Source organism: Pagrus major, chromosome 5 (assembly GCF_040436345.1).
Source record: "Pagrus major chromosome 5, Pma_NU_1.0".
Taxonomy (NCBI): domain Eukaryota; kingdom Metazoa; phylum Chordata; class Actinopteri; order Spariformes; family Sparidae; genus Pagrus; species Pagrus major.
In genome coordinates, this window is record NC_133219.1 from 6,506,607 (window position 1) to 6,521,153 (window position 14,547).

At 40.8% G+C, this 14,547-nt stretch overlaps 1 protein-coding gene across 1 annotated transcript in view; it reads right to left on the reverse strand.

The window, feature by feature from the left end:
- LOC140995453 (transmembrane protein 132C) overlaps window positions 1-14,547 on the reverse strand; it is a 154,214-nt gene that overhangs the window by 87,994 nt on the left and 51,673 nt on the right. The window contains exon 3 of the mRNA XM_073465452.1: window positions 447-593. Coding sequence (XP_073321553.1) covers window positions 447-593 — 147 coding nt within the window. The remainder of the gene's footprint in view (window positions 1-446; window positions 594-14,547) is intronic.

Here is a 14,547-nt window from a genome sequence, read left to right on the forward strand (position 1 = left end):
TAAAATAAAAAATAAACTGCAAACAATAACTGTCATTGGGTTTCTTTTACCTTCTTAGTTAATTTGCCTTAAAAAAATACTGGGAAATATTACATTGGGGTACTGATGCCACATGGTTGTGTTAAGGAGACTGGTAACATTTAGATCGATATCTAATACACAGAGAATTCACACCAAGTCCTGCAGTTCCTTTCAACAACTTTAGCATCTTTCAGCTCATTATTTTGTTTCCTACTTGTTTTCCCTCAGCAGCTGACAGAACAGAGCTGCATACTGTAAAGTTTAATATATCAATAGGCGTAGGTGTGTTTTACATCTGTAGACAACAGTGAACAAAGTTGTGGAAATTATCTGCTGGAGATACTTTAAAATCGTAGGAAGGTAACCGAAAGGTCAATCTTCTAAAAACGTGTTTTATTTCAGAATGAAGAGAACTATCTTCTGACCTTTGCTGATCGAAGCCGGACTCCTTCCTGCGGCAGTGGAGCGTCACCACTCGGTGGCCTTCACTCCTCACATCCTGGCTGACTATCCACTGGGTGGGGTTGCTGGGACGAGCCCCGAGAAACGTCACTCCTTCTTTCAACTTCACTCTGTGGAGAATAGAAAAGACAAATGACACGTTTATGGATGTTTACAGATGAAGGATTCTCTTCTGTTACCAAGAAGATCCTCATTTCAGTGGATGTTGCATGTATCCAGCTGATCCATGCTCAGCAGCTGCGTCCACACAGACAGTGATTTTTTTTTTAATATTTTTATTTTTGTCATTCAGTTTTGCAGTACATTATCCAGATGGTGCACTGCACTATCTTGTCTTCAAAAGATGTCCCAGCTGTTGTCTTTTGTTTCCCAAGAGGACAATTGGCTGTTTTAAACATGCACGTGTTCCACCGGTCAATCAAATAATCAAAGCACAGACTGCACCTGCGACTTCAGTTTGTACATCCTAAACTGCCATTTTTTGCTAAAATCTCATTAGTTCTGACTCCATAAAATAAGGTATCAACAATAATTCATCATAAAAAAATAACTCTCTGATTCTTTAGGATCAGTCATCCATGGTGACTGTGCTGTACACCATAAAATGAGTATACTGTATAAGTGGGGTGCTACCAGCCCATTATCCCACTCCTCTCCCTCCCCAGTAATAGATTCACTCTCTTGTGTTCTGAAAAGGACATTATGAAAAGGTTTCTTCGACTGCGGCAAAATTACAGCGTCGATGTCCTTGGCTCTGTGCACTACAAAGGAGGAAAATGTCCATATGAAAAAAAAAGGAACGCGTAAATGAAAATCTCCCTTTAAAGTCACCCGTATTGTAATGTATATCTACTGTACAGAGGGTGACCTGAGCAGAACATTTTGACATAAAATAGATTTGAACTAATGTTCTGTAACATAATGAGGAACATGTGTGATGTTGTCTGAAGGTGACAGCAAAGTTCCAGGACTGAGGAGAAGACTAAATTATAGAAGAAGACCAAAGCACTTTCCCCATCCAATCCATACCTGGTTGGCAGATGAGACCAAAGATAGGACTTTGCTTTCATCTTGAATTTGTTGCCACGCTTTAACATGCGCTATGTGATTGCCTTTCTGTATGCCAATGAATATATCTGCCCTCTCCAGTAAAGCCTCTTTCTTTGATGTGGTGTCTTATCATGTTGTGAAGGAGGGTTATATGAGAAGTGAAAATGGGTAATATGACAGATGGTATGCTTTCTCTCACTATAGGAATAAAGATAAACACAACACCTACTCCATATGTGTGTGTTTGTGTGTGTGGAGCCGTGTTTTGTGTTGCAGTATTTCCGTGATGATTTGATGTCTTTTTGCCAGCTGCTTCCCTCTCTGTTGTGTGTGTATGAATGAAGGCCAACACACACATTTAAAGATTTTGCCACAACATCACATGTTTAGTCTGATGCCTACATCAGACCACACAATATTTTGGTCTTTTCAGATGAGATGTGTGCCATTCGAGGCAGCCATGACTTGGCTGAATGACAAGACTTCAAATAGTACCTCGACCAATCACAGCCTGCCATCTTTCACGACTTAAAGATTACTGTTCCACCTGGCAATGGCAATATTGGGCTTATGAATGAAAGCAAACCTTGAACCATTCATCCTTTGAAAGAGGATGGATGTGTGGGTGAGCGGAATATATACTGTATGCATGCAGGTGGTTGTGTTGCACCCACAGGTGTGATACATTTGCTTTGATGTTCCTGACCAGAAGGTGACGGTTAAAAGGTTACACTGTGGGTTTATTGAAATGAAAATATCTTTCTTACACTGTCTCATGCCAACCTAATCCTCAGAATATATCAATTATGTACAATTCTGCAAAACCACTGGTACATACTGTAAAACTTCACTTCTTTATTTTAATTTAGAGAAAAAACACTGTGCTCATGATCTGGTTATGTTTAGGCACAACAACCACTTGGTTATGCTTAGGAAAACATCACGTTTTGGCATAAAATACCTGTTTTGGTCGCCACAAACACGGTTGGAGATGTCACGATATATACTGTCAAAAATATAATTTTTTTGTCGCCAGAAAAACATCTGGAAATTGTTCCAAAGTCTTGTTAAAGGTGCACTTTGTAGTTTAGGGGAAGACATTTTAATCTTCATTGACTGGATATGTAACTAAATAAACAAATGCTCTTTGTTTTAATGTCTGAATAAACAAACTGAGCTTGAAGGACAACACAATTTCATACTGTTTTACTTAGTTTATCTTTGGCGGACCCTGCCACCTCTCTAGCTTCAAACAGTGTTCTGGGGACCTTATTTTCCTCTGAGGAACAGCTTGTATTTTCAGTTATGGAAAAAAAATGTATATTTCTGAAATTGTATTATTACCTCATTAATATTGTACATCTAAAATTGTGAGTTTGAATTTCCTTTCCAAAACTAAATATTGCCCCTTTAAGAACACCCGATTGCCAGTAACACAGCTGGAGATGTTGTGGCTTCCCATCAAAGACATCAGTAATTTGTTGCCACAAACGTGGTGTGACCCTTACAAATAGTGAAACGCCCAACGCCATCTCCTCCACCTCCAAATATGAAAGTCAGGTCATAAGCATGTAATATGAACATGATATGACATGTTCTGTTGAAATGTTGACATGGTACGTGCTCTATGATACGAACAAATGTGAATGTATCAGTGGTTTGAAGAAACGTTAACTGTTAATGTTTTATCCTGACAACTAGGTGCACATAAAGGAAGTATGCATGGGTTGAGCTGTGCCTTAAACTGGCAATAAACAACTTTTTGCTTTGACTATAAAAAAAGGGCACTATCCTTGCACAGATTAGTTCCCTATAAACCTTTTTCTCAGACAAATGAAGGTTGAATTGAGGCCGAAAACAAGCGTGGAAGGAGATCATCCCCAGGTTGCTATCCTCAGTTAATGATGGAAGTGAAAGTTAATGGAAGTGAAGTAACCATGGAAACCCTCACCACAAAGAAGGAGAACCCCGCTGATGAAGGAGGAAAAGAAGTTGAGGAGGGAGATTGATAGAAACCGAGGTAAAACAAGTTTGGAGAGCAAAGAGAGCACTCCGGTGTTGTGTCAAAGTCTGTTCCCCCATTCATATGTGTTTCCTCTTACCATCGGGACTTGACCAGGTTGAAAACAGCCATTCTTTCTACTAGATTTTTCTAGGGCAAATTTGGATTCATATGGTTGTTTTTTTCTTTGAACAGCAGCAATAGCAATGTTGCTAACACTGTCCTTTGAAAAAAATGTCCTCCTGTTTGTCTTCTTCTCTGGTGCAGCTGCATAAAAAGTTACAGTGCAACCTGGGAGGACCTCTGACTGAGGAAATCCAGCATGGACTGAAATGTTTCTGCTTTTGCACATTCTTTTTCAGCCCTGTAATGCGTGAAGTAGAAACACTCAAGATCCAGACTGTCGTCTGAATCTCCTCAGTGGTTCTTTGTGCATGAGTCCTCCCTTGCTGTACTGAACTAAATGGAAGACAATGAGAAGTTGTCAAACTAGGCAGGAGAAGGCGAAACAAATCTGACATGCTCATGTTTGTGTTGGGTCATTGTGAGGCGTTCCATTATTGTATGTCCATTTCTTCCATTATGACTGCTCAGGAAGAATTAGCTACTGCCCACCCCATAGTCATTTTCGCCCCACGCCTGTTAGTTAGGGAGGGGGCGAAAAAATACTTTCGTTTAGTTGATGTCCCCGCAATGTTGAAAGACAGGGAGAACACACCATTTTTCGCCCAAATAACCATCAAATTTAAATTATTTTTCCTGACCAGAAAAGTGTAGGTGACCCTGGATCATTACTGAACCACAACGGTACAATTGGGCTTTTTTGGGAACGAGTTATTTTAGTTCTCTCTGGAGCGGTTAGGGTTAAACTGAGGTTTGTCATTTCATAGTCAGCTCAGCTGTAATTCTATGATCCAATGTCAACTGCGCTAACCCTGGACCAACATTCTCTTTCTTTTTCAAAGTTTTCAGAAGACCTTTGCCAAAGCAACACTCCAGTTAATTACAGCTTGTAAGCGTTATTGTTCACTTGACACTGAAACAAGTACCTGTGGTGTTCACGGTCACTAAACAATTACTACATACATACTGCAGTATGTTCTAATTTAACTGTTGCTAACAGGTATCTTTTTTTATTTTTTATCACCCTGTAAATTGTTACTCTTTGCAACATTTTATACAAATGAACATCTAATTATAAAGAGGACCTTCTACATTCTAAAGTATGAAAAACCATTTAAACATATGAAGTAGTGCACTCAGCCTTCTGACTGTACTGAATCAAGCGTTTAAGCTCTCAGAGCTCCTGGAGACTCGGATTACACTGGATGAGCAGTATGGAGCCATTTTATGTCTTTTGGTAGTTTTTTTTTTTACATTTTAAAACAAGTCCCCAGCTACTTCAGGTCCCTCTGGACACTAAACACACTTGAAGAAGGTCCAGAGGGACTAAAACACAACTAAAATGAATAAATTGTGATGATGAGCAAGAGCAGTGTGCCAGATCCGCAAAATTAAAATAATATAATGTAAAATATGAAAATAAATTAAAATGCAGTAACAGAATAATCTCTATTTACAACCTCAGCATTTACAGTCTAGTTGGCTAGAAGGTAATACAGTATATTTCTATTCATCCTCCTTTACTGCAAGCAAGAAGAACCTGCTTACTAGACTTAAAGATACTGGATAAGCTGGAAATCACCTTAACTTGTCTGCTATATATGAGACAGGTGCAGAAGTGGTTACACCAAAGATTAAATTATGACTTGTCATCTTAACCTACAGCGTCTAGCACAGAACATCACAAAATAAAAGCTCACGGTGTCAATCCAAAGGCGGATATTTATTTTTTCACTAAATGGAAGATCCACTAATCTAGCTTTAGTGAAAGTGCTGAGAAGGGACTTAGAGGCCATGGGCACACAACTGTAATACAAAGAGCTCATGCACAGTCCTCCTCGGGTCCCAACGGAGGCAGAGATCTTATATCTGGTTTCTTTACACTTCACTGATCAGGATGTCTATCAGTGGTTTCCAGTGAGGCTACAGAATGTTTTAAACAGTCGAGTCTCAGGAGGAAACCAGTCATTACTCCACAGACCATAACCAGGCTCACACAGCATGTGTTGGAGTATGGTTGAACTGTCTTTTATTGACTTAATGGTCAATTTGGCCTTGTAACCAGGCAGGGTAGGAGTCTTCTGCAGGTTAAATAGCAGCCATCCACCACAAGTGACTACATTCATGTTGTAATCTCAGCCAGGGAAAATATAACTAGAAATAAAGCCAACTTATCTTCATATTCTTCAAATATAATGTTAGGGTACATTTACTAAACTAAAGCACGATTCACCAAGGCTAAAAGTCTACAGTCTACTCTGTGAGACAGTACTCAGCACAGTGGTGCTTTGAGCTAAATGCTAATGTGGCACACATATAATGCAACATGCCCACAATGAAAATGCTCACGTGTTGATGTTTTGCAGGTGTAATGTGGGTTATGTTAAACAACATATTTGCAAGTTTAACTGAGGCTGACGGGAATTTCGTTAGTTTTGCAGGTATTGCATCACAAGCCCAATTATTGATGATGGCTTTACCTGAAAAGGCAGTGGATCGGCACAGTCGTTACTATTCATCCTGCAGGGCACATAAATGTTGGAACTAAATTTTGTTTTACACAAAACCTATTGGCTGTACTGGAGGAAATGATTTGTGGACTACAAAACTTCACCTGACCTTTGTATCAGCATGGAGGTGAGGATAATGACTGAGTTCTTTCTTACACATTTAATACAATTAAACTGTATCACTCTGTTGTGTGGCATTGCAGGACACAAATACAGAGTAAAGTCGAGGACAAACCACAAACAAATGACTAAAACTCTCCTCAAAGTTTGACAAGCTGACACTCCCCCCGAAAATGAAGAAGGAGGGAACACTTTATAAGAATGCACCTGGGCTTTCCTCAGTCTCTGAATAGGTCTCCTGTGAATCGGCGGTGCTACAATCGAGACTGACTGTTCTGAATACCAAGTATTACACAACTAGAGGGGAAGTAAAGAGACAACGGCCCGCAGAGGGAAAAAGAGATGCAGTGTAAAAAGGAAACAGCTGACAGTTTAGAAGTTACACACAACACAACTTCTCAAAACTGTCAGCAATCATAAAATAACCTGACGAGTCTTCATCAGCACCATCGTACATCTGAGCCAAACTGAGCTGAACAAATGGTAAATGGACTGCATTTAAATAGAGCTTTTTGTTAGCACTTGACTATGGTCTATTCTATTCACAGCCCAACACTTCGACATGCAGCCGGAGATCAAACCACCCCTTTTGATTAGTGGGCCACTGGTTGTACAGAGGTAATCAGAGAGCACAGAGGGGTCATTTCAGATTCTTAGCCCATTTCATGTCATTACTACCCTTTCTTGGGAAAAGTGAAGAAAATCATGCAGCAACTAGTTTATTCTCTCATACATTTTCTCTCTCTCAGCTCCATCTCTGTACTCTCTCTACCGCCCATCCTCACTCAGACCTGCTTGTATGCTTGGACTCCTCAGGGGCTCCCTTAATAAATAGTGATGAGATAAGTAGGAGAGCTACTTCTCAGCGGGGCACTGAAAGAAATAAACATTTCCGGGGGAAATCCAATAAGGTCGAGGCTGGACGATAATGGGAGTCCCCAGTCAGTGGTCTGTGTCCCGCAACCCGGGCTGCACTCCAGTTACCTCTGTGGCTGGCTTCCATCTGGCTCTGCTGGGCTACCCCTGGCTCACATGCATCACAGAGTTCGGTGATCTTTTCTGACCATTTCTTTCCTCTGACTCCTCTGAGGACCATCTGCATCCACAATCAGCAGCTCCCCAAGGAAGTTTCCTGTTTTATTGTGCCATCCCGCCTACATAAACAGTGTGTAGGGAATGCAACAGCTCAGTGGGAAACAGGGAAAAGAGAGGATCTGCAGTGTGGGGGAAAAGCAGAGAGACAGCGGGAGGACAGTGCTTTGTGATGGTTTGTGGTTGACGGCTAATGGAACAGTGTAAAGCACTGTGCTCATCTACGTGCCTGCTGCTTCATAGACCATAACTGTCGCAAGAGCAGACGCTGGAACGAGCACACACACATACACAGCGGCAGGCAAAAAATAAATCAGGCCAAACGCCTACACTCCCAATTCTGACATGACATATCAAAACAGACTTATATTATTTTTGTACAATAAGATATGAAAACTTTTGCAAAGTCTTAAAAAATTCAAAAAAGAGATTTTTGATGCGTTTTACTGATGTATTTGTGTGCATATTTGTGTGTGAGAGTGTGTGCAGGGGGCCATGTCTTACTACATTGTGGTATAATTGATGGGTTTACCTCACCAACACTCCCTCTTAGCTATCAGAGCATTAAGCAGGAGTCTGTGCCTGTCACCTTATTAATGTACATGACTTTCCTGGTTCCACGGTGCCTTTTAAGCCGAGGCATCTGGGGATGACAGTGCCGGTCCTCCAGACTGAAATGCCTCAACAGCTACTGGAAGAACTGCCATGAAATTTGGTCCATTATGCCAGAAGGATGGATGACCGCTGACTTTTCTACCTACCTGTGACATATCACAGCTTCCTCTAAATTGGCAAAAAAAATGGCAGGAAAATCCAAAGAAGAACCTGAACAAGGTGTGCTGAGAGAAAAGAAAGCTTGAAAGAGCAGAAATTAACTGCCCAGAACGAGCATGAACAATCTAGCCAAGATGGACTTAGGTCAGAGTGAGGCTCAACATTTACATTGTACACATGTTCGATCTTAAAGGCATTGAGAGATTGTGGTATTTGACGTCCTATTAGTTCTGTTTCTGAACTTAACTTATCCTCATGACAAACCAATGGAGTCGTGTACCAATCTAAATGATGCTGTTGGGACAAATTATTTCACATGGCTCTAATAATTGCAACATGAATTATATCTAGCAGCATGGTGGATGAGGAGCTTGTGCCGAAAAATAACTCTTCTTAATAAATAACCCTGAATACTAATAGTAACCCCTAAATAGCCCGGTATTAAATGTGATATTTTGTTTTAACAGTGCAAATGGGTAATTTTTTACGCTATTTTAAGTCAGGCTATAGCCTACAGGGCATTTCAAAATCGAGAACAAAGATCACAATTTACTTTGTGGGTTATGATTTGTATTAAATAGACTGTAACATTATTTTTTGGACAGATTTCTGCGGAGGCCCTGAAAAACCACAACAACATTTGAGGAGAAACAGTTTTCACCCTCAGGGCCACCGTAAATTGCCAACGAGATGAACTACTGGATGAATTGCCCTGAAATTTAGAACAGACAATCAAGTCTCCCGGAGGGTAATAACAACATCCCCACCAGCATCATCTGTACTTTTTGTAAAGAGCTAATTAGTTGATGTTAGTTTACAACATTGAACTAGACGGTGAACCCAAAGATGCACCAATTCAGTCAAGTCAGAATTGCTCGCCTGGCGCACACGTTTTCTAGCTTCTAGTTTTACTTCCTGGTAATGTGGCCCACTGAATATGTGCAGTAGTTTCTCACGCTGGACCAGCCCATGAGTTACCGCTTGGTCCATATACTGTGATCACTTCACATATTTTGAATTCACTTTTCTTAGCTTGAGAAAAGTTCTACAAATTCAGAACCTCCATGGATCAAACACTCACAATAGAAAGATTTATAATTGACCTTGTGTGCAGGTCAGGGTGTCCTGTCAACAGTCTTACAATCATCTGTTTTATAATGGTGCTCTATGGGGAAAATCCTAATGCCGCTGCAGGGGAATTTTTTGCAGCAGGACTGCAAGTGGCCACAAGGCAAAATTGCAAGCAAGGCTGAGCAACTCAGTGGTATCCACGTCTATTAGAGATTCATGGATTGCAATCATACTAAGCCAAGATGATACCTCATTAGTAACCACATGTTAAGGTTCCTGTTAAGTCAAAATCAGTGTTTTTATCACTTAAGCACCAGTATTAGGGCCCATCAATGGCAACAAGTTGCTTTTTAGGTATTTTTAATGACATTTCATTAAAAATAATAGTGTGTCTGGGGGCAGGGTGTCACGGATTACTGTTCAAAACATAACTTTATGACTTTATTCACTGATTTGGGTGAAACCAGGACACATTTTTTGAAGAAAATCCAATCCAATTTTCCCTCTGGCTGCTCTGCTTAAATTTGGACAGATAGCTTTATTTGTAACTGTTAGTAACTGATTAGTATTGCTAACCAGCAGCCTCCAAATGAACACCTCAGGCCTGTGGCTGTACGCGACCTCAGAGAATTAGAGAGAGGTCAGTTACAGTAACGAGGTGATTTATGGAGTTTCCTGATGGCAAGGGCGTAGGTTTGGTCTCAGCTTTGGTAGTGACATTACCAGGGGTGGACTGGGACAAAAATTCAGCTCTGGCATTTTCTGTCCAGACCAGCCCACTATATTATCAGCGGACACCACGAAGAAGTCCACAAATCTCGTGGCGTCCTTTCTCACACATACTACAAAGGAGAGTCATATTCCTTGATAGCAGTTAACAAATAAAGCACGTAGCTATGAACTCAAGGACTAAAACTGACAGCTATAGCAATCAACCAATCAATCTTTGTTCATTATAGTGTCAAATCACAACAGAAGTTATGTTATGACCAGGGGTGGGACGAGACTAACGGGAAGAACCCAAAACCAGAGACGGGGTGGAGTTTTTCTCACATCATTACTTACATTTGCACAACAGTTGGTGCATTTCTCAAAACAATTAGTACAAACTGCAAAACCTTGTTGATAACCTGCAAAAGCATGTCACATGCTCAAAATAGAGGTCATTCCTCAAAACCAAGTATTCCTATCAATGAAAGTGTGTGTGTCATAAAAAAAAGTCCTGACACCATCATTTATGAACAAGGTAGTCAAATGGCTTTGTCGTGTTTTCATTAGGACACTTTACTAGTGTTTCCCAATGCAAAAAAGCCAGATCTTTGTGACCTGAAAATGCTCAAGACTATACACTAACACTATACACAGCCATTTGAAAACTACAGTAAAAGTAACACATTTACACACAAATTATACCTATTAGATAGTTATCACCTCAGTAAACAATAAATGAATTGAAAGATTACAATAAATTCAATGGTAAATATTGCAAATTAAATTTATTATTTGCTATAGGTTTACTTGTGTTTTGTATCTCTGTTTACAGCTCATCAGGCCACGTGAATGTTTACTGTTGCTATGGCAACAAGAGACCGCTGACGTTAGCATCTGTTAGCTAGCTTAGCTAAATCATCTGAACAATAATAACCCATAATATCACAATTCGGCGTATTTGAACAAAATCAACCACAACTACCAACAGTCACAGCCCTTTAACTCTGGGCTGATGTGCTGCCACATGTTAGATTGTCAAAGTTAGAAAATAACGACTTCAGTCCCTGAGGAGCTACGTTAGCATTAGCGGCAGCTGCGTTAGCATTAGCGGCAGCTGCGTTCATCAGTATGCAGTTAGTGAGGTCGCATCACATTCAATGTAAAAACGTCTTTTACTTTGTTTTGGACATGTCTCAAACATTTAGCCGAGCCAGCCCCAGGCTGACGTTACTGACCCTGTCTGCCTCCACTCGCTCATCATCGTCAGGTCCTCCTCCCTCGTCTCCCGGCGCAGCAGCACCTGTGGCTGCTGGCGGGTCGGTGTCACTGGTCCCGGCACCAAAAAGCTCCGTCAACTTCGCACATTTAGCAGCCTCCACCTCCAGAGACTTCAACTTTTTAATCGCTGTTTCTCAGCTGTTTCTTCCTCTTATCCATTTCAAGTAGCGGACACAGTTTGGAAGATGCTCACTACTACCACTCACTAACGTTACTACTGGCTCAGCAGCAGACAAATATTGGTAGTGACTATTTTGCAATCCTCGAACATTGGTTGTGACATGTCACGACCATCTATATAGAAACCTACGCCCATGCCTGATGGACAGATAGCAGTAGCTTTGTTGCTAAAGTAACTGCTTACTGCTGTTAACTGTAGCTGCTGTTAGGTAGTTAAAGCTAGTTTCATGGGAATTTTAACATCGTCTTTGTGAGCACGTTAGATTGCTGATGTGAAAATGTAGTTCATGCTTGCTCTGCGCCAGATCTATACTTTTATTTTCTTGTTATTTCATTTTCAAAAGGAAAAGAAGAGGGAGGAAAACACATACTGTAGGTGAAGCCATATGTCAGTAGGAGTTTAGGTAGAGAGACAAACAGTGAGACAGAAAAGGAGAAAGGCTGGTTAGGGAAGAGGCTGAGTGACTGAGACGGTGCAGGCACAGAGCGTGACTGTGCACTCTGCAGTTACTTCAATCAATGTGTTGTACTGCTCATCTCAACCATTCAACAATGAAGGAAAACAGATGCTTCAATACTAAAGCTAGCGAGGGACCAAAAATAAGCAGCGTTTGTAGAGGTACAGATAAAATCATCATAACATGTTCTTTGGACAACATCAGAGTGATTAAGTGACACGACACTTTTGACACTTTTATGAAGACTAATATAAACAGGAGACGGGGACAGACCTTCACTGTCTGCTGGCTGTCAGCATGTTAACATCATATCCTCACTATCAGCCTTTTCTCTTTCTATGAATTATTCATCTGTTCCCTTTTTCTAAGCAAAATAATATCAGCAGGAATGATAAGAAAGCATTTAGGATTCCCCACCTGTATCCATGCAAATATTAGCATTTTAACTTTTAATTGTTATAACAGGACTGTTTAAGGGAGCGCCACGTCCTGTCAGAAAAGTGTATCTGTAAGATAAGAGTCTGAAAGAGTATGTGCCATTTTCTCATGAGTCTATGGGGGAGCCACTCAATGCTGGTTACATGCTCTACCTACAGTAGCAGTCATTTCCCCACATGCCAGGAAACATTGGCTTTTCATTTCTGAATCACACAGCAGAGATTACAGAAGCACCCATTGTTATGCTGAGTGGCCATAAAAGAGAAGGGGAAACCATTTTGTATGGAGATCTGTTTGCCAATTACTCTATCTTTAGTGTAGGCACGGTGTGAAAGGGGAGCATCGAAAATCCCATTTGAAGAATTTATATGATTGCTATCATGGAGCGCGTTTTTGTGGTGTTCTCGCAGAATGTGTCCACCTAATTGGATTTTCACGACATTCAAGAGCACAGCGAGAGGCGGAAAACACACGCAGGAGGAGAGGAAAAAAAGCAGCAGAGAGAAAAAGAAACAGTCAATAATACGCGGTGGTGAGATATTTTAAGACTTATAAAATATTTGCATGGCTTTTCCTCTCCTGTTTCATCAGATAAAAGGGTTTTCAATCAAACGAGACTCAAATTTAATCCAACAAATTCAAGAATGTCTCTTTTTATTAATGCAACACAACTGTCTGCGGTTTGTTAGTTTGAAGGTCTGTGAAATAGTTTGTCTAGCCTGTGAATCATCCCCTGTTAAAGGATGTTAAAGAGTATTTGAGAAGAGCTGATTTAGAGGGAGCAGGTAGCGGGGCTCAACAAAGGCTGCTGGAAAAGTGTATGTCTCCTGCATGGGGGCAGGCAGGCAGGCAGCCGCAGGCTAATCTGAAGATGAATGTGTGTGTAGGTAAACACGATGCCTTTCATTTTGAGCACAACAGCAAACGCTCTCAAAACTCACACGAGCCAGGCGCAGGGAAATACGCCACTAGACACACACACAAATGCAAATGTACATGTGCGCATTCATGTAAGGTTTGCACATGTATGTACAAACAAAGATGGAAACACATTCATCGGAGCAGGCCTCTGTTAAGCTGTGACGGAGAGATAATGTTGCAGTGTTCCCGTTGGCGAGAGAGATTAACCCTCACACTTGTTTTTCTCTATTTTTCCTGTTTTCCCTCCTTTTCATTTCATTTCTAGTTTTGAGAAAATGGGGAGAGTAAATAGTTGCACGCCCAGGGGAAATGGTTTGTAAATGGAAAACTATATTGAAGGCCCTGGCTCTGCTGCTCACACAGTGATGTCTCATCTCTGGTTTAATGTGGTGTTTTGGTCAAAGGGTGCATACGTAAAGGTGAGGATTGTAAATCATCAGGTTACCTCAATTTATTTTGAGGAGAACCAAACTGTTTCAATGGGATGTGCATGGACAAATACCCTTACACACAGCTGGTATCCTAGGATGAGCTCAACGCAATTGCTCAACTAGATTCTAAGTATGTTTCTTTAAACCCCAGATAAGTTACAACTGGACTAAACTGGACTAAACTTAGGTTGAATTTTCTATTTCTCTTTTGTCACAACGCTATGCTTATGCTCTGTTTAGATTTAGGCACAACATCCACTTGGTCAGGGTTATGAAAACATCATGGTTTGGCTTGAAATACCTGTTTTAGTCACCATGATCATGGATGGAGATGGTCTGACTTCCCACGAAAAACCCCCAGTTTAACGCCACAAAAACAGATGGAAATGTCTCCACAGCTCACGGAAAAAACATCCAGTTTTATCACCACTTAAACAGCTGGACATTTCTCCAGGTATCCAGTGGTCTGACTCTAACTCTGGTCATCCATTTGGCCGCCTTGTTGGCTAACGCTAACACCTTCCCCTCAACCTCCTGCTGCGACAGGTAGACAATAAGCATGTAATATGAACATGATGTGCCACGTTTGGTACACGTCGTCCTGGGATGTTACTGTGATTTGCAGAAACGGTAACTGCTAACATCATTACATGGCAGCTGGGCTGGATTAGCTTCTCCTTGTCAGTGAGATGTGGTTTCACTCAACAGGCATTTAAAAAATATGCCTCTAGTTTCTCAGCTTGTCTCATCCAAACATGTCACTAAGTCATCGGATTGTTTTCAGAGCTAGGTTACCATAGTTACTTTATGTGATAAAAAAAAGTTTTCTGTCTTTAACTCCAATTGCTACATTCTGGCAGAGATAATAGTCCAATTGTTTTCAACTGCAAATTGTCTCTGAACTG